This window comes from Patella vulgata, chromosome 4, assembly GCF_932274485.2.
Source record: "Patella vulgata chromosome 4, xgPatVulg1.2, whole genome shotgun sequence".
NCBI classification, from domain to species: domain Eukaryota; kingdom Metazoa; phylum Mollusca; class Gastropoda; family Patellidae; genus Patella; species Patella vulgata.
Genome location: NC_065882.2, coordinates 14,216,128 through 14,235,923, shown reverse-complemented (window position 1 = coordinate 14,235,923; position 19,796 = coordinate 14,216,128). Strand labels below are relative to the sequence as shown.

Genomic DNA, 19,796 nt, shown 5'->3' with positions numbered 1-19,796 from the left:
TAATAGCTAGTGTACTCAAAAATATTTAAATAAAAACAAAAACCAACAGCTAAACGAAATTTAAATCTGTACGTTTTAAAGAGTTCAAGCAGCGTGAAACTTGTGGTAATAAAGTTCAGATGTTCACCAATATTATTTGCATATTCTAACTGTTTAATTGTGTTACCTACTGATGTTTGAGATATTTCAAGACTTAGTATCTTAATCACCTACACGGGAGGCCGAATTAATTTACAATTTGGTTATATAATTGTTATCGTTTATTCATCACTGTTAACAACACCGAGACTTTTCTTTTTCAATTTGATAGAGTCTGTATTTCTACGCAATTTTATAAATTATAATTTTCTCTCATTTTCTTTTTTATAGTGTTCGGTGTAAAATGCCATCAAAAAGAATCCACCTGCCTTGATAATAGCGACACAATGCTGTGAACCAATGAAGTTCCGCGATAAGAGTCAGGATCATTAAGTCTTTTAATGCACTGTACAAGAGAAAAATTTACACCAGTCGTTTTTTAATAGTTCATAACTCTCAAGACGCATTTTCCCGCCGCGTGACCCGACGGATGTGCACAAATTTCCAGACGTATACATTTAAACAGTGTCTAGCCAATTAATGCCGGCATTTTAGCATAATTCAAGGTCAATTATTCAAATTTACATAGAACTTCGTCCATTTTTCAGGTGGTGTTGTAGATTAGCATCTTAACTACGTTCATATAGCAATCACTGTGTGTCTAGGTATACCTGTCTATAGCCCAGAAGTCTGCCCAGCGGCACTTTCATTTTCTTGTTTATAAGCGAGTAATAGAATTTTGCAGATTTACATCTTCATGCTAACATTTACGGCTAGAACAGGTACCAAAGAAACCTTACCTCCACCACAGGAATGTGAACACTCGGTAAAACCGGAAATCTTCCAGGAATACAAGCCGCTAGTATCCAGTACACTTTTATCATGATCTTCCAGCCCATTCACTAACTGATTGTAACTGTTTTGCGTGTAGCCATTAGGCAAGGTGATATCCGCATTAGGATTTGATGGTAGAACACTGTTTGGTACATACTGCCCCGTTCTACCCACAACACTCTGTCTGGAACCATAATCAGTATCGCGTCCTAGATATGTAGAACCAAGCTGATTACGATGATGATTGGTGTGTGACCGACTAAGTACTTGCTGTTGGTAGCCCTGTCGTGCGTTTGGTATATACCGCGGCGATTGTCCGAACTGTATCTGCGGAGTCAAGCGATCTGCATCCGTTCTTCGCCGTATTATATATCGATCATCAACTTTAACCGTTCTAGAATTTGATCTTCCCACTGACACATCGTCGCGTTGCTCTTCCGGGACGGCTTCAACTTCGTCATCTTCACGAGGTCTGGTTTTCTTCTTCTTATGTTTCCTGTTATGGTGTTTTTTGTGGCCGTTTTTATGTTTTCGGTGATGTTTTCTACCCTCTCTGTGATTCCTGGTGACATGTTTTGAGGTTGTTGAGTCTGATGATGGTGGTGGTGGTATACCGAGTTGGGAGACCATATCATGAGGTATTGTAAACTGGTAAATAATCCCTGGATTGTGATGATAATATAGTATCTGGAAAGAGAATATCAGAATAACCCCTATGATCACATTCCGAAAATACCAAATTATAATCTTAAATCTTCTGCCCCGCACCCCCGCCCCACAGTGTACCAACACTATGGAACATTTTATCTTATCATTTCAAAGAATATCGACTATGATCACATTCCCACAATACCAAATTATAGTCTTAAATCTTTTGCCCCGCATCCCCATCCAAAATGCGCCAACACTATGGGACATTTTATCTTATCATCTCAAAGCTTCACAATGTTTGGAAATGTTTAAATCAAAATTTCAGAAAAGTAGTAACTCCATTAAAATAACAATGTATATGTCTTGTTATAATTATTAATTAACACACTAAAGTTTTTAATTCGAAGTGCCGCAAGATTTGATTAATTCATTTTCCTAGATTTAAATATGGCGACAAGGGATTATATATTTTAATTTGGGTAGTCTATGACGTTTTGGTGCATTCATTTTATTCAACTTACTTCAACATCTATGCTAGTGTTGGTTGGTCCTGTTGCATAAATACTAAAGTTTTTAATTCGAAGTGCCGCAAGATTTGATTAATTCATTTTCCTAGATTTAAATATGGCGACTAGGGATTATATATTTTAATTTGGGTAGTCTATGACGTTTTGGTGCATTCATTTTATTCAACTTACTTCAACATCTATGCTAGTGTTGGTTGGTCCTGTTGCATAAATACATTCTCCTGGACAACTTCCGCCCGTGTTTCTATAATAACGAAACTCCGTTCCTGCTCCTCGGTAAGTTCCGGTGTGACTTATATGTTGAAGGTGATCGATGACGTAATCGCCATCTGTTATCTTTAAGGCTGAAAACAATTAAATATAGATTTTAATTATGTGACAAAGAATTGAACATAGATTTTTAATGAACTAAATAGTAGCAACCGATAAAGTAAAAACTTAATAAGCATCGATACTGTTGGGATCTACGCAACTGTATAGAATATAATGTCGGCCATTTTAACACTATGGAAATCTGTTATTTTCGAGGGTGTTTGGGTGGCCGAATGGTTAACGGGTGCGTGTTGCATCATTAGATGTGCCATTGAATCAAGCGGCGTGATTTCGATTCCTGCTTGTACGTGACGAGGAGTAAGGTTGCCTGTCCAACCTCGTGGGTTTTCTCTGGGTCCTCCAGTTTACTCCCACTGCTAAAGACTCCTACGCGCACAGCGAATTAATGAAATAAAATTGAACCATATGTTAGTCCCGAAATAACCTTGTTTGTGTCGCGTGGACTTTACCCCCCCCCCCTCTCTTTCTCTCTCTCTCTCTCTCTCTCACAGCGCTTGGGATGTGTTCAGTTCTCTACTGTTCTAATACGTCTCCAGTGACAATTTGAAAGTTGGTGGGGATGGCATTCCAATGTAAATCTGTCAGATATGAAAATGAATTTGCTCCAAAAATTTTCAATTTTACGCTGGTAATTAAACAAGAAATGTATTTCTTGATCGAAGGTTCCTAAAAGGTAAATGTCCCTGAACATGTTCCTATAGTTACACGAGTGCTGTAATACGAAGCCAATGAAGATAGGACAAAACAGGCGAAATGTGGTCACAAACTAAAGATTCTATCGTAACTATCTGAAACTGGTAAGAGAAAGGGAACTCGGTGAGTAAGACGCTAGCTCACTAATCAGTAGGTCCCGGGTTCAATCCCGGTAATGGCCGAGAAAGTTCTTTGAGGATTACTCAGTGTGGTTTCCACTTGTCAGTGATCTATGACAGACAGCCTGGCAAGGAACAGTGTCTAGTCGTTCGGGTGATATGAAAGAGAACTATTGGCAGTTGGAAATCGACGAAGATAAGGCAGACACGTCGCTTTCCTTCACGCATTAAACAGCGTATATCTGTCTTCATAAGCACTTGTTGGTTTAGAAAAGCAAAGATTTAAACCCCCGTTTCATTTCACCCAAACATAATTCTGCGTTTTGGAGAACAAACATGTCAAAAGACTCAGTCCATCACTAATGGTTCTATAACACACGTGTAAATATTGAAATAGAGTCAAAGAGAGAGAGAGAGAGAGAGAGAGAGAGAGAGAGAGAGAGATGGGTTTTAACGTCCACTCGACACAAACTAGGTCATTTCGGGACTAACATATGGTTTAATTTTATTTCAATCATTCGCTTGCGCATAGGGGTCTTTAGCAGTGGGAGGAAACCCACGAGGTTGGACAGGCGACCCTACTCCTTGTCACGTACAACCGGGGATTCGAAACCACGCCAGTCGACTCAATGACAGACTTTATGATACAGCGCGCGCACGCTAACCATTCAGCCATCCAACCCCCCGAAATAGAGTCAAGATGTGGGTGGTTTTATAAACGTGTATGAAGACATAACAACATAAGACATGTAATATACCTATTTATCATCTAATATAAACAATTATACCACAGAAAATATCCAGAATAATATTATTACAATAAAATACATATATTCTGTTGACGCCCACTTATGCCGATCTTCTGGTCGACTGTTTACACCTAAGGAACTATTTGTTGAAGTCTGGTATCTTGTGTGTTGTGGTTGTTGTCAATGGTACCGTTCACACAGCAGGTGTTAGAGGTTTTCTTGGGAGGGGGTGGGGTCATCTCGGTTGAGGAGATCAGGGTGGTTGGTGATAAGATCGGGGTAGTACGAGAGGAGATCAGACAGCCCGGTTGTGGAGCATATCAGGCCGGTTGGAGAGAACATCAGGCTACTTGGGGCGATGAAGCTTGCAGACTGGTTGTGGAGCGTATCAGGCTGGTTGGAAAGATCAGGCCAGTTGGGGAGAAGATGAGGATAGTTGGTGCGATGAGGTTGGTAAGAGAGGAGATCAGACAGGCTGGTTGTGGAGCATTTCAGGCCGGTTGGAGAGAACACCGGGGTACTTGGGGCGATGAGACTGGCAGGTTGGTTGTGGAGTGTATCAGTCTGGTTGGGAAGATCAGGCCCGTTGGCGAGAACATCCGGTTAGTTGGGGCGATGAGATTGGTAAGAGAGGGAATCGGGCAGGCTGGTTGGTGGAGCGCAACAGGCTGGTTGGGAAGATCATATGGCCGGTTGGGGAGCAGATCAGGTCGACTGGGGTCGAAACCAAGCTGATTGAGCAGGAGATCGGGTAATTTGTGGAGGTCATTTCCCTACTATTTTGGACCAATCGGACTAATAAAGACCGGCATACATCATATAGGTTTGTCTGGACAGTGGCGTTTCATGTACACGGATCTTTGGCATTTTGTCCCATCCGAACGACTAGAATCTGCTCCTTGCCATGCCCTCCTGCACCACATTTTCGACCTCTTGGTTAGTGAGTCAACGCCTTACTGACTGAACTACCATTTCGTCCCATCCGAATGACTAAACACTGTCCCATGCCATGTCCTCCAGCACCATTTTCTCGACTTCCTGGTTACTGAGCCAACGCCTTACTGACTGAACTACCATTTCATCCCATCCAAACGACTAGACACTGTTCCCCGCCATGTCCTCCTGCACCACTTTCTCGACTTCCTAATAAGTTAGCCAACGCCTTACTGACTGAGCCACCGTGGCTACCGAATTAAAATTTATAATTATGAATGTTTATCTTAGTATATGATGCCGGTGGGTATTATTTATCCTTCCTTCTAATTTCTATTTTTATAGTACACGATATATTCTGATATTATTCTATAATTCAGAGCGTCTCTTTTTTATAGAACACGCCACAATTCGAGATAAATAATAATTATGAATGATTCGCATTTTATAATATCGGTTGGTATTTATCTAGCACTCGAGTGTCTATCACAATTTGAAAAAAATAATTATTTTATACATTTCTCTTATTGTACGATACGTATTTATTTTTCACCTTTTATTTATTATTCATTTCACCTGTTGACCAGAATCAATATTACACCTATATACTACTGACCCCATTTCTCACCTGAAATGTCAATCATTTGACCAACAAGGGCTTTAATAATACGCTACGGTCAGTAGTGGTGGTCATATGTCAGCTATATGAGATAAATGTCACTCGTTAGGCCGTAATGTCAATACTAATACAAGTAGCTTTAACTAAGTCCAAGTGTCCACTCGTAAAAGGAGTGAATTAAGTCCCCTTGGTAAATGATCATAAGGTAGGCTACCCGTTTTAAGATAAATTTGATACTAATTATATAGATGGTTATCACGTGACATAATGGCTCAATTTGTCGGCTTATACCCCTTGTGTGGACCTCAGATTAACTTTGATCTTACTACTGGTAGCTGATGAAATAAAATGGGGTTTAACCTCCTACTGCTATGAAACAGCCGGACTAATGAAGACAGGTAACCCCCATTCTCTCTCTCTCTCTCTCTCTCTCTCTCTCTTATACGCGCACACCAACGTATACACGAGACAACGTTTTATTCTAGTTTCTTGTAAATTCGAGTGTCAAATAAAATTGGAGTTTCCGAGTACAGTCCTTCTCACGAGTCGTAAATTGTTATTCAAGCCGAGTCTCTTCTGCTTTCAAAACACCCATGCTAATACAGCCATTATGATCAAAACCCTACTTTCTTTGATGAGACCACAAAGTTCTCGTACACAAATTGGATCCACTATATTTGTTAATATGTAGTTTCCAGTAGTTTCCAATGATGGTTGATGACAGTTAACAATAGTCCTTCTGGGTAGGTTGTGTCTTTCAAAAACTTGGACTGTTTGTAAAACTGATACGTTATTAAATCATTATCTTTCAGATGAAAACTCTTAGTTACCGTATACACGACATGATTCGAGATTAGGATTAGGACCAATTGTTTACCCGGATTTCATCCAGTTCGTCTATTCAGTGCAATTGTCTACCCTTTTCCTAACTTTTGCACGGCAATTTTTGTGGACCTTTTTGTCTTGAATTTACATCTTCGGCCAGGTTTGAGTGAAAAATCATGAATTGGAGGTGGGAGGATCAAAACGGGTATAAATTGGGGAAATCACCTACAAATATGACGTCGCAGCATATATATTCCTTTAACCGAGTGTAGAAAAATATCGACTGGTTGATCAAAATGAAATGAAATGGGGTTTAACGTCCTACTGTTCTACTCCGACTGGGCTAATGACGACGGGCATACGCCATACAGTGTGCTATGGGGGATATTTTGACCGGAGAGTGTCACTATATCCTTCTCTTGTATCGAATTCCAACTGTCAAGGGATCTTTTACATGCATGCTAACTACTAGACATCTGTCCTTGTCAGGCCCTCAGTCCTGCACCACTGACAACGGGAAACCACGTCGGAAAATCCAGATGAACTTTATTTTGGCCAATGGAGGGATGGAACACCCGAACTACAGGCTAGCGAGCCAGCGTCTTACCCACTTAGCCACCGTAGCTCCGACTGGTCGATCAACCACCTTCAATATATTATTATCAGATGATTATGACATGTTGGACCCTTTATGGTTGAAAGATTAAGATCATCTCAATGTTTTTAATTTTAAAAAAATGACATCAAGGGGGAGATAATTTCTACTAGGCCTATTATTAGTCTCGATTGACTTAACTTACGGTCTCATCAGAATCTGAAAACGTATCGTTCATGTATGTTTATGATGATGTAGTTGGTTTTTATAGTTATTTTATTATGTTTTAATTCTGTCGACATGTAGAAGGGAAATCGTTAAATCATTATATCTGTCTTGTCTGTCAACACTTCATGGCTACACGTGTAAAACATGTCATTATCATATAAACTATTGGTCAACTCGACGCCATTGTCCACACGTCGTGTTACTATGACAATGACGGTTACGACACGTGAGTTATTCCAATTCCATTTCGTGACAGTTTAGAAGCAGTGTCGCAGAGTTCACATGGGCCGGGTCCGACTAGTTTACACGTTCGTTTCAAAGAGAACATACTTAAAGAATCTTCCATAAAAAATTACACGACCGGTTATGAATCATTGACATTGTTCTATGCCACTGATTTTCGAAATATTTCTTATTCTTCATCCTTGGTCACTAATTTATGCAAATAGCATCGACATTCCGTAGTCAAGTTGTCAGCGAAGAATGATCAGTTATTGTTTTGATTGGTTGAAAATAAATTCATATAAAAGTGCGTGGAAGTCTTCTTTATGATCTATACAACATCTAACACGGTGTTTGATTGATTTTCCTGATATCCGAGTCTTTACCCGCCCTTTAAATCACGTACAACTGGACAATCTTGAATATTAATTATAGTGACAGAACAATCAGTCTTACCGGTATTTGATTGTTGTTTTTTTATCTTTGTTCGTGATGTCTGGATGTGCTTGTCTAACAAGTGTTTTGATGGGTTGAACATGGCGTTTGACAGGCTGGATATTAATGTCTGTACTAAGGTACATAGTGTATACACCGTACACCTGTCAAGAATAAAGTTTAAGCAGCGCTCTTCTTTGCTGTGATTGGCGCCGTTCATTACAGGTACCACAAAATGGGGGTACATATGTCATAGATTGAGTGATTACGTTTTCCAGATTCCCTGATTTTGAATATTTTAATTGCTTGACGTTTTGTTTTAGCGATGTTTAAGTTTGTTGTTGATTTTGAAATAAATTCTCAACCGCAGTTCACACTAAATGTACTTTTGTGATTTTGAATATTTATAATCCTACATAAACCAAGTCATCAAGTACATGTCAGTAAAAGAAACGCAAATTGTTTTGTGTTATAGACTTAGTGTACATGTTTAGGAAAATGAAAATTGATCCTCAAGTATGTTCATGGCATTTTTTAAGTATATTAATTTTCCAAACTACTGAAAAACATTTCGTAAAACAAAACATAGGGATTCCACATCCCAAACCTCCTCTAACATTTACCGGAATTTAAAAAAATCTCAAATCTCCCGTGTTCGGGGGGGGGGGGGAATGTTAGAGACAACCACACAGGACACTCTATGTCCCAGTGATTCATATTTCTTCGTTTAAAAAATGCACATTTTATCGCTGCGACTCATGGCTTTGAACCCGGGTTTAAACGTAACAAGGAGTAGGATCTTCACGGTCCAATATGAAGGTGTAATCTGCAGAAGGGTGGTGTCCGCAAATATGGGATCGCCCCACGGTTTGAACGTAACTAGGATCATTACGGTCCAATAGGGATGTGTAATCTAAAGAAAGGGGATGCCCCCAAACATGGTTCGATCCACGGTTCGGACGTAACAAGGTGTAGGATCATTACAGTCCAATATTGAGGTGTAATCTGAAGAAGCGGAATGCCCCCCCCCCCCCAAATAATTAAAACCAATCACGACCTACCTATATAGTTTCTGCTTTTAGCCATCTCTGTGATGTTTATATTACACGCCCCTTTCGGGATTTTTGTCACGAAGTTATGACCATATTTGGTAAGATGTGATCTTGTGAAAATTCCTGAAACGACTTGGCAGGATTTACCATTCCCGCCACAGACACCACATTGGTCTAGTTTGGTCTTCGATCCCAGGATGCCATCACAGCCCACTGCCTGAAAAATATAAATATTCATAAGTTTATGTCGTGTTCTAACAATCTAATTACGAGGGCTGGCTGAAAAGTTTTAAACCTATCTGTGAAAGACCTGTACAAAGTAGATAGTTTCAGTTTATTTTTATGCATAGTCCCCTTTGATGTGAACACACTTTTGTCAACGATGTTGCAAAGCCTGGATGCCGACCAGGGAGAAATTTACTTCAACTACCCTAAAAAAAAGGTCGTTAGGAAAATGATGACCGACAAGTTCCTTTTTCATTTCTGGAAACAGGTAGAAGTCTGACGGGGCCAGGATCTACTTATCTGACACGCTTCTGATCCGCAAGTCAAGAGCAGAAACTTTTGTCACAACACTGGCAAATTAAGCGAATTATTCAAATAAAATTACCATATGTTAGTCCCGAAATTACCTTGTTTGTGCCGAGTGACGTTACCCACCCCCCTTTAAATATTTGAGATTTCTGTGTCAGTTTAGTAGTTTCTAAATGGCCTAGGAGAGGTGTTAAACCCCATCCCATTCCTGTGGCCTGTGCAATATTTCAGATTGCTGTGTTCTTTGATTAGTTTAAAAATGTCCCAGATAAGCGCCAAATCCCCTATTACATTCCTGTGCTATATTTTAATACTTAAGGTTAGAATATTTCAGATAGTTGTGTTGGTGCGTTTTATTCGTTAACTCAATGAAACCTGTAGTTGAATGAGTTACCACGCATGTTATTTGAATAATTTAGAGCCTGGAGCAGCTGATATAGGGCAAGTTAATGTCAATAGTTTTAAATGTAAATAAACAGCGGAATGTTGTATAACACTGCTGTTGCCCGTCAGTTAATTCCATGTCTGATATACAGGTACACATATACTACACGGGATTTAAAGATGCATTAATCAGCAACATATTTACATGTCGGTAAAACGCTACACCCACGCCTAGATGTCCCTGGTCCCAGAGAGAGAGCGAGAGCGAGAGAGAGAGTAAAACGGTATACCCACCCCAAGAGAGAGAGAGAGAGAGAGAGAGAGAGAGAGGGGGGGGGTGACCTCTACCCCAACTGAAACGTGACAGTCCTGGTAGTCGAGCGATCAGGCACTGTGCATAGTTCCTCGGGTGGGGCGGAAGATGAAACCCCGTCAGTGTACCTATTGGCGTGCACGTAAACGAACACTTGGAAGACGAGTAAACGTAAACTCCACTGATCTTAACCACAGAAATGAAACTAACCGTATGTTAGCCACATAATGACCAAGTATTGCGCTGACGAGGCATTAAACATCAGTTCATTATAGGGATTGATACAATATGTATATGAATATTCATTGCTGAAGTCATGTAGACAAGATCGGGAAGTCACCGAGGGCTTCCGACTGTGTCAGCGGTTATGTTTAACAATTACAATGCGGAGGCGAGGAAAGGGTTGGGGTTTTACGTCTCATCAACATATTGTCTCGGTAATCACTATTTCTATGGTTACGTATGCAAAGCGACAGGACGAATATTGCCTATATTTGTGTTATGAATTCCAACTGCCAAGAGATATTTTCCGTATCATGCGAACGACCAGACACATTTTCCACGCCACTCCTCACAGGTGGGAACCTTTGTAGAAAGGATTCTTCTTGACCCAGTGTCCTTACCATATTAGTCGTTCGGATGGGACGAAAAACTGAGACCCCGTGTGCACATTGGCGTCAACGTAACAGAATCCTTGGCAGTTGGAATTCGATATAAGAAAAGGTCGTAGCAAAATTTCCCTCATAACACACTGTATCGCGTATGCCCGGCTTCATTAGCAAAATGTCCCTTATAGCACACTGTATCGCGTATGCCCGGCTTCATTAGCCCAGGCGGAGCAAAACAGTAGAACGATAAACCCCATTTCAACCATTTCATAACCACACAGCCACCGCGTTCCAGCAATGTGTGGGAGTTTGGACGTACCTGTTTGAAAGTGGTGAGGGTTTCTGTTGACGTATCTTTAACGAGAACGTGCAATATTGACAGTGGGTCTATAGTCATGAAGGTGTCAACACTATGTAAATAATTACATATACGTTCAAGACATGGTAATTGCATAGCAGTTACTTAACTCTTACCCAATCACACCACAATTAGGTTTTCATTGTGACGTCAATCAAACATTCAAACATGGCGGATGTCAACACCTACTTACAAGACAAGATCGCGAGCGCGACAGCAAAATGGCTATGGAAGCACGAATAGCGGCGACAAATTATCTTAAACTCACAAATACACCAGTTTGTGTCGATAATCAAGAATAGAAAATGAATTCTTCGTATGGACATGTCAACACCTACTTACAAGACAAGATGGCCGAGACCAATCATAACAGCGGTTCAGGGAGTACTACGACAAAATGGCTACGAAAGCACGATTTATGGTGACAAATAATTCTAAGCTCAAATATACGCTGCACTTTTTTATTGTGTCGATAATGTAATGTGGCGGATGAATTCTTCGTATGGACATGTCAAAAACTACAAGATGGCCGAGACCAGCCATAACAATGTTTCAGGGAGTACTACGACAAAATGACTACGGAAGCACGAATTATTGTGGCGACAAATAATTCTAAGCTCAAATATACGCTGCACTCTTACTTACCTAATCCAACCACAACCCACTTTTTTTTGTGTCGATAATCAAATATGGCGGATGAATTCTTCGTATGGACATGTCAAAGGCTACAAGATGGCCGAGTCCAAAACTACGGTTCCGGGAGTACTAAACGAACATGGCTACGGAAGCACGAATTGCGGCGACAAATCGTTTTAAACCTCAAAATACACCAAATCGTTTTAACTATTAGACAGTGCAACTGAACTGGTAAACAAAATATCGAAAGATACAAAGTAATGGAATGGGGTTTTACGTTCTACTTTTCTGCATCAACCTGGCTTATAAAGGTGGTAATATATACGTCATGCAGTGTGTTGTCTACGATATCACCTTAGGTGGAAGTGGACGTAAAACTCTAGAAACGAACGAATGAACGAATACAATGTGCTTTGAAGGATATTATCCCTGGACAGTGGCGTTTATGCTATTCTTCGCGGGACTCTTAACTGCCAAGGAAAGAGAGGGAGAGAGAGAGAGAGAGAGAGATTTCAATAAATCGCTTGCGCGTAGGGGTCTTTAGCAGTGGGTGGAAACCGTGGGAACCGAGAAACCCACAAGGCTGGAAAGACGACCCTACGCTTTGTCACGTACAAGCGGGGCATCGTAACCACGCCAGTTGACTCAATGACAGACCTTATGATCAAACGCGCACTCGTTAACCATTCGGTGACCGAACTCCCTAACTGTTAATGGTTCTATCAGGTGCATGCCAACCCAACGTGTACGCCCAACTAGGCGCATTTCGTCGCTAGATTCTAACTCCTACAGAAGAGGACGAAGGAAACCGGGAAGGAAAAATCCCGTCGAACTTTCTCAGCTAACATCGGAAACGAAACCAGACCAGTGGCATATTCACCGAGCCACCCAACCCCCTAAACGTGTGGACTATCCCAACGATTAGAGGTTTTTTCCTTCCTAGACTCGCCGTCCTGAAACATTGATGAAGAAAGCAAGGAGGGCAAATCACAAGGTACATTCTTGAACAGAATTGGAATCGAAACCGAATCGCCACCTCCCAGACTGAGTCAGTAAATTCTCTATACATATAAACCTAAACGGAGGAAAGAAAACTTTATAAGATATTATCAATTTACTATAACAAAATAAACTCCCTTTGCATCATTATATAATCATAAACTTTACTTCAGGGTGACGTTTGACAGTTATAAATTATATTTCAATGTATTGTGTTTTGTTATCTTATCAATAAATAAAAGTAAACTAGATATTGGTACATGGGGGTTATAAACATATTTCTACAAACATAATCGCTTAATTTACCGGGTTTCTCATTGTCAGTGGTGCAGAGCGGAGGGCCTTACAAGGACGACTGTCTAGTCCTTCGGATGAGACAAAAAACCGAAGTCCCGGTGCACATTGGCGTGCACGCAAAAGATCCCTTGGCAGTTGGAATTCGATATAAGAGTAGGTCATAGTGCCGCTGCCCGGGGAAAATTTCCATCAACAGTAGGACGTTAAACCCCATTTCATTTCATTTCATTTACCGGAATGTATCTCGGTTCTATCCTTGAACATCGATATCAAGATAGTATTTAGCCTAAATTTTGTGTAATCCCGTGGTGCTCCTTATCTTGTTCTACTCTTCTTGGTGACAGTTTGGAAACAACCGCTAATGAATCCAACTTTACTCGCCGTTCATGACGGCAACGTAACTTGTTACCGGAATCAACCTTTAATGACCGAAACTTCACGAAGGCCGTTGGCAATAACGGGGTTGTTGACCAGAATCATTCAGTTGATGATACAAGCATGAAATTTGGTGTGAATGTAGACATGAGGTCAAGCTTTGATAAAAAAAAAAGTACTAGCCATCAAAAATTCCAAAATGGCCGCCAGTGCGTAGAAAAATAAGCATAGAGTATAAAAAGCGCTTGTTTATTTTACATAATTGAATTATTGTCTTTCTCAGCTAACTCCTTGATACACATGCCAATTTAAAGCACAAAGAAAAATAATTCTGCACCCCCGGCATCAAGAAGCATAAAATATCGTCCAGAAATATGATTTCTCTTTGCTTAAAATCAGGTTTCACGGGAGTTATTTTGAAAAAAGAATTGGAGCAAATTTGGTAGAGGAATGAAATAATGTGAATGTTGCCCCTGAAAAGGACTGCTAATGTCAAGGACCGGAGAAAGCTAACGGGATGTCATTCTTCCATACTTTTACTGGTTATGATGATGTGTCATTTTTCAATGACAAAGGGAAAAAGCCAGCATGACAGACTTGAAATGTATTCATCGAGGCTTAACCACAGCCTATCAGAAGTTGAGGACCCTGATCTACAAGTTCTTGAGAAGTTTGTAGTTCTCATGTATGACCGGTCGAGTACGACTTTCTCAGTAGACGAGGCAAGGCTTGATCTTTTTGAAAGAAAGCAGGGGTCATACGACCTGACACCACCAACGCAAAGTGTACTGAAGGAACATGTCAAACGAGCAGCATATCAAGCAGGCCATATATGGGGATAGTGTGTTATTCGTCAGCCAGAAACACAGTGTCCTTTTCAGTGGGAATGGTCAATGGAGTATTCGTAATGTAGAGCAGTTGGGGAACTTTGTTTCCATAATTTCCATAGTTGCACAAATGAATAATTTGTCTACATTTCTTTCTACCCAGTGTGTTTTTGTATTAAAATCTGTTATAACATGACAGAATGCATCCAATTGCCATATCATAAAATGCTACATGAACAGATATAAAACAACATCTTGGACTTTGGTATACATTGCACACGACCGCCCCTTGGCGGCCATAATGTAAATGTATATTGGCCACCATATTGGACACTCTGAGTGAACTCTTCGTCTATCTGAGTTAGAACTCCGTTTGGACATGTATTCTGCATCTACCAATTGCAGGTCTTTATTCTGGCTTTAAATGTTATATAAACTATTATTTAGACATTTGTCCACATGACAGGCCCATAATCAACTCTCTAGCCCATCGGATCATCGAGATTTAAATGGATTGAAACATTATCGCCATTAAATAATTGAATTTAAAAATGGATAATCGAGGCTTCAGACACTGATAATTTCGCTCAGAATAAAGTAATTTGAATGAAATGTTCAATGTATTCATTTCTCATTATCTATTTTTGAACTATTATAACAAGCACGGCCAGCTCTTTATCGTAATCTTACATAATGCATATTTCAGGCGTTAAAGATGTTTAGTATTAATTCTCTCTGAATTTTATTATTAAGCACACCTGTAAAAATATACAAAATATTTACATACTGCGCTTAAGTCTACTTCAAATATTCTGATAAGGCATACAAATAGGCAATATAAATCTCAGTTTTTCTCTTTTTAAAAATAACAAACTAATATTGATCCCCTAAATACCTGTACACGATTACAGGTAAATAAAAATCCATGTTAGTGAAAAGATTTTTTTTTAAAAAAAATGAATGACATAAACAATATATATCAAGTATATTTCATTTTTACAATGTTTAATGTATATTTGTTTATCTTTTAAAACCCTTAAAACCCGTAAATTATATGATTTTTTTTAACGAATGTTTATCATTTATTTCATGTCGCACTTAATATAAATCTTCCTTTTCTTATCCTATAAAAACCTTTATATTATATAATTTTGCTTTTTGACGTATGTATATTGTGCATTTCGTGTCGTAAATATTCCTTTTTTTATTCAATAATAAATATTTTTTTAACTAATGTTTTTCATGTCGTATTTAAACATATCTGATAAACATCCATATTTTATCTGTTATAGATCTTTAAGTACCCTCAACAATTTTATAAAAGTGCAATGGCCCTTGTTTTTCAAATTTCTAATAAATACAAATGCATGTGCGAGTGTTTGCTTTGTGCAATATTCGACCACGATAACACAATAAATGAAACAAAAGTCAGTAATTGACAGGCAATGAATTACACCTCCAGAAATAATAGCCTGGTCAATGTAACTAATCGAGTTTATGCGTACTTATTTCAGAGATCACCAACATAAACTAGTGATTTTTTTTTTTTTTTTTTGTGTAAACAATATTTTATTTCAGAAATTTATTAAAAGGGATCAGGGAACAGACAAAGCCTATACCACCGGTTGAATCCGGTATGGGCTTAGAGGTTTAACGTCCTACTGTTCTGCTCCGAACTGGGTTAACGAAGACGGGCATACGCCATACAGTGTGGTATGAGGGAAATTTTGCCCGGACAGCGACACTACGGTACTCTTATATCGAATTCCAACTGTCGAGGGATCTTTTACGTGCACGCCAATGTGTACACGGGACCTCGTTTTTTCGTCCCATCTGAACGACTAGACAGCTGTCCTTGTCAATCCCTCCGCCCGGCATCACTGACAAGGGAGAATCACTGGGCTTAAAAGGAGTAGCATCTGTATGAAGTTGGGACAAGGTGCGTTCGTATCAAGTTTGGGTTGATCGTCAATTTTCTACAATATTTTATTTGTCATCAAAATATCAGAGGTAGATAATCGACCGGCTTTGATACAATCAAATTAAAAAGAGGCTCATCAAAACCTTATAGGTGACACTGGTTTGTCGTTATCGTCTGCAGAAGATGTCGAATGTTGTGAAATTTTCAAATCTACATTTTTTTTTTTATCTTTGTAAATACCGAACGGAACGGAAATACTTTTGGACTAATTCAATTTGACAATATAGTAGTTTACAGGGGATTAAAACTCCCTCAATTGACCACCAGTGGCTTTAAAATATAAAATCACAAAATGAAATGAAATTGGGTTTAAAGCCTCAATTATCACTCTTGTTGTAACTGAATAATATGTCCCAATCTTTATTCTGGTCAACAAATTGTACTATTTTACAATATTCCAATTAATTGATGATACAAATTTCATCTTAACACACCTAATTTAAACAATTGAAAAAATTCAACTAAATGATTTGAAAAGCCTGACGTAAAGCTTTTCAAATGTTACTTGGATTTAAAAATATTTTTGAACCCTCTGGACAAGTAAAATAGGAATTAATGGATCATTTACACAACAGGTAGGACACTAACACATCTAGTACTTAGAATAAGGCTATTTTTTATTTTCTGGAGCTACCAAGCCAGCAAGAGTGTTATTGTCCCTTTAACGTCCTATTGTTCTGCTTCGACTGGGCTAATAAAGACGGGCATATCCATACAGTGTGCTATGAGATAAATTTTCCCGGAACAGCGGCACTTTGGCCTTCTCCTATTTCGAATTCCAACTGTCAAGGATTATTTTACGTGCAAGCCAATGAGTACTCAGAACCTCGGTTTTTCATTCCATCCGAACGACTATAGGCCTACGGTGTCTCCTGCCAGGTCGTCGGTCTTGCATCATAGACATGGTGGAACCTCATCGAAAAAATCCCGAAGAACGTTCTCGGCCAACACCAGGACCGCCTGGTTAGCTCGCCAACTTCTTACTCACTGAACCACCGTGGCTCCCTTCACTCGACTTTATACTTCATTCTATTATACTGTCCTTCAATAACCCTTGAAATTTCTATGACTTGAAGTGTTTTAAGAAACTATCATACATCATAAGGATTGCACGTGATTTACTGTAAGTGTCATTTACACATAAAATATGATTATTGTTAGCTAACAACTTCATTTCTGACATTAATATATGAAAGGTTGAAATGTCATTTCGGCGATGAAAAATCTTGAAAACTAAGTGGTTTGTGTATAGAATAACAATGTACAAATCTCACAAATGATACTGACATTTAAATATGGCCGCACATGCATATAAAAACCACCCAATTTCTGCTTCTATAGCACTTCCTTTATAACATTTTATATGGAATGGAGTTTAACGTTCTATTGCTCCGACTGGGTTAATGAAGACGGGCATACGCCATACAATGTCCTATGGGAGACATTTTGCCCTGGTATCGGCGCTACGGCCTACCCTTAAATGGAATGGAGTTTAACGTCCTACTGTTCTGCTCCGACTAGGCTAATGAAGACGGCTTTATAGCATAAATGAAATGGGGTTTAACGCCCTACTGTTCTGTACCAACCGGGATTATGAAGATGGGTTTACGCCATGTAGTGTTCTATAAGAGTAATTGTGCCCGGGCAGTGGCGTTTAAGCCTACTCTTCATCGAATTCTAACTGCAAAGGGTTATTTGAGGAATTAATCGTATTTAATGAAATGGGGTTCAACGTTAAAAGCAAACTACAAATGGGGTTCAATGTCCGCTCAACACAAATCATGTCGTTTAGGGATTAACAAATGGCATCCTTTAATTTCAATATTACGTTTGTGTTCGGAGACTACTTAGTAGTGGGAGGAAGCCGAAAAGATGGAGTAGCCGACGTACAGGCGTGGCATACAAACCACGATACTTGCATTAACCACACACTTTATGAATATTCCTAACCCTAACTTATATTAGTACCAATTATCATTTATTCATTGCGAGACCATTGGGTGCGGTCATGAGTTCGATTCTCGCTGGCTGGATGCATGGAAAAAGTTAGATCCGCGGTCAGTGCTTTCTGTGTGGAATGTTCTTTGATTTGCCCCCACCCAAAATACATATTCTTACACAGTTCCCGCCTGTGACCAAATGTATCTTATGCAGAACGATCATTCCGCTCGTGCCTCGTTTACACTGATACTAATGCTGCTATATTAGGTATTTACACTGATACTAATGCTGACATATTAGGCTTACAGATCACTAATGATTTCCCCATTGACTTTAATGTGAATTCTCGTCTCTTAGACCGGCTCTAAATTTTTCCCAAATTTTCGTTGGGTAGAACGCTTTCTGCCACAGATGGAGCAACATCTGCTCAAAAGCACGTATGGATTCACCATGGAAAACTTGAGATAGACAAACTGGAAGTAAAGATTATTAAACAGGCAATTTTCCGCCCTACATTTCAACCTAACCAACCGCTCAACTCTTGTATCCTTCCGTCTAAAAATCTTGAATATTCACCAAAACCTGGCAGAAAATGTATTTTCAAACCCCTGTCTTCGATTCTACACCAAAAACTCAACACAAATCGCCATGCAAAAGGGGGGAAAAGGGAAAGGGAGAGAAAGACTAAATATTTCGTGAGCTGTGTCCATATATATGGCTATGGGTACCACGTTTGCGCCCTTAATGCCTTAGCCATGAAACTGTTGTCATTAGTTTTTAGTTTATGGTGCACTCTACACTAATATAAAGTAAAAAAAAACATAAAAAAGTTTCAGATAAATGTAGAAAGAAAATTGTCAACCAAGATGTTCTATTATACACAATGTTTTAATCTTTGACCCCGTACTTCTAACTGCGCCACGATAAAGTTGTTAAGTACATTTTGAGGCATGTATTGTTTAAAGGGGAAAACCGTCAGATAGTTCTTCTTGGGTGACTAACACACTAAATATAATATATGGAAGAACAATTACTTGTTTATTAACATGGAACGTTTCGAAGATGGCACTCTCGTCTTTTTCAAACGCAACATGAACCATTTTACTTTGAAGACGCAAACCGGAAACAAAGAGGCGTATAAGGAGAATATGGATGAGCGAAGACAATGGAAACTAACGTGGACACAGATTCGTTAGAATTAAATGATTTTGATAATTTGAACCAATGTGTTTCATAGAAAGATGACGTATGTTGTATATGGTTTTAATACCCATTTTGTTTCATTTTAATTTCTAATTGAAACTGGTTGTTAACTAAAATATAGCAACAGTCTCTAAACCGTTCTCGACTCAATCATGTGCGGCTGATGCCGGCCATGTACGGTTGATTTCGTTTACAAACTGCTGGTTCCGGTCATAAACGGTTGATTTTTGGTGCCAACGGTTGTTTACGATGACAAACGGTTGATTTCGAGACAGATCGAATATAATACAGTTCTATGATCCCGGTCAAAAACGGTTGTTTCTGATGACAAAAGGTTGATTCCGGTCAAAAACGGTTGTTTCCGGTTGTGGGGACTACCCACAAGAAAAGAGGGAGAAGAGAAGAATTGGAAGAAGAAGAAAACGCAAGAGTCTCGAAATAACCGAG

At 39.3% G+C, this 19,796-nt stretch overlaps 1 protein-coding gene across 4 annotated transcripts in view; it reads right to left on the bottom strand.

The window, feature by feature from the left end:
• Nucleotides 1-19,796, bottom strand: part of LOC126819189 (thrombospondin type-1 domain-containing protein 4) — a 147,105-nt gene that overhangs the window by 15,696 nt on the left and 111,613 nt on the right. For 3 of the 4 annotated variants that reach the window (XM_050547089.2, XM_050547091.2, XM_050547090.2), the window contains 3 exons: nucleotides 8,903-9,110; nucleotides 2,262-2,434; nucleotides 879-1,599 (listed from right to left, as the gene is read on the bottom strand). In XM_050547089.2, coding sequence (XP_050403046.1) covers nucleotides 879-1,599; nucleotides 2,262-2,434; nucleotides 8,903-9,110 — 1,102 coding nt within the window. Of the gene's footprint in view, nucleotides 1-878; nucleotides 1,600-2,084; nucleotides 2,123-2,261; nucleotides 2,435-8,902; nucleotides 9,111-19,796 lie in introns of those variants that run through there. The other variant, XM_050547092.2, reaches the window with a different exon arrangement.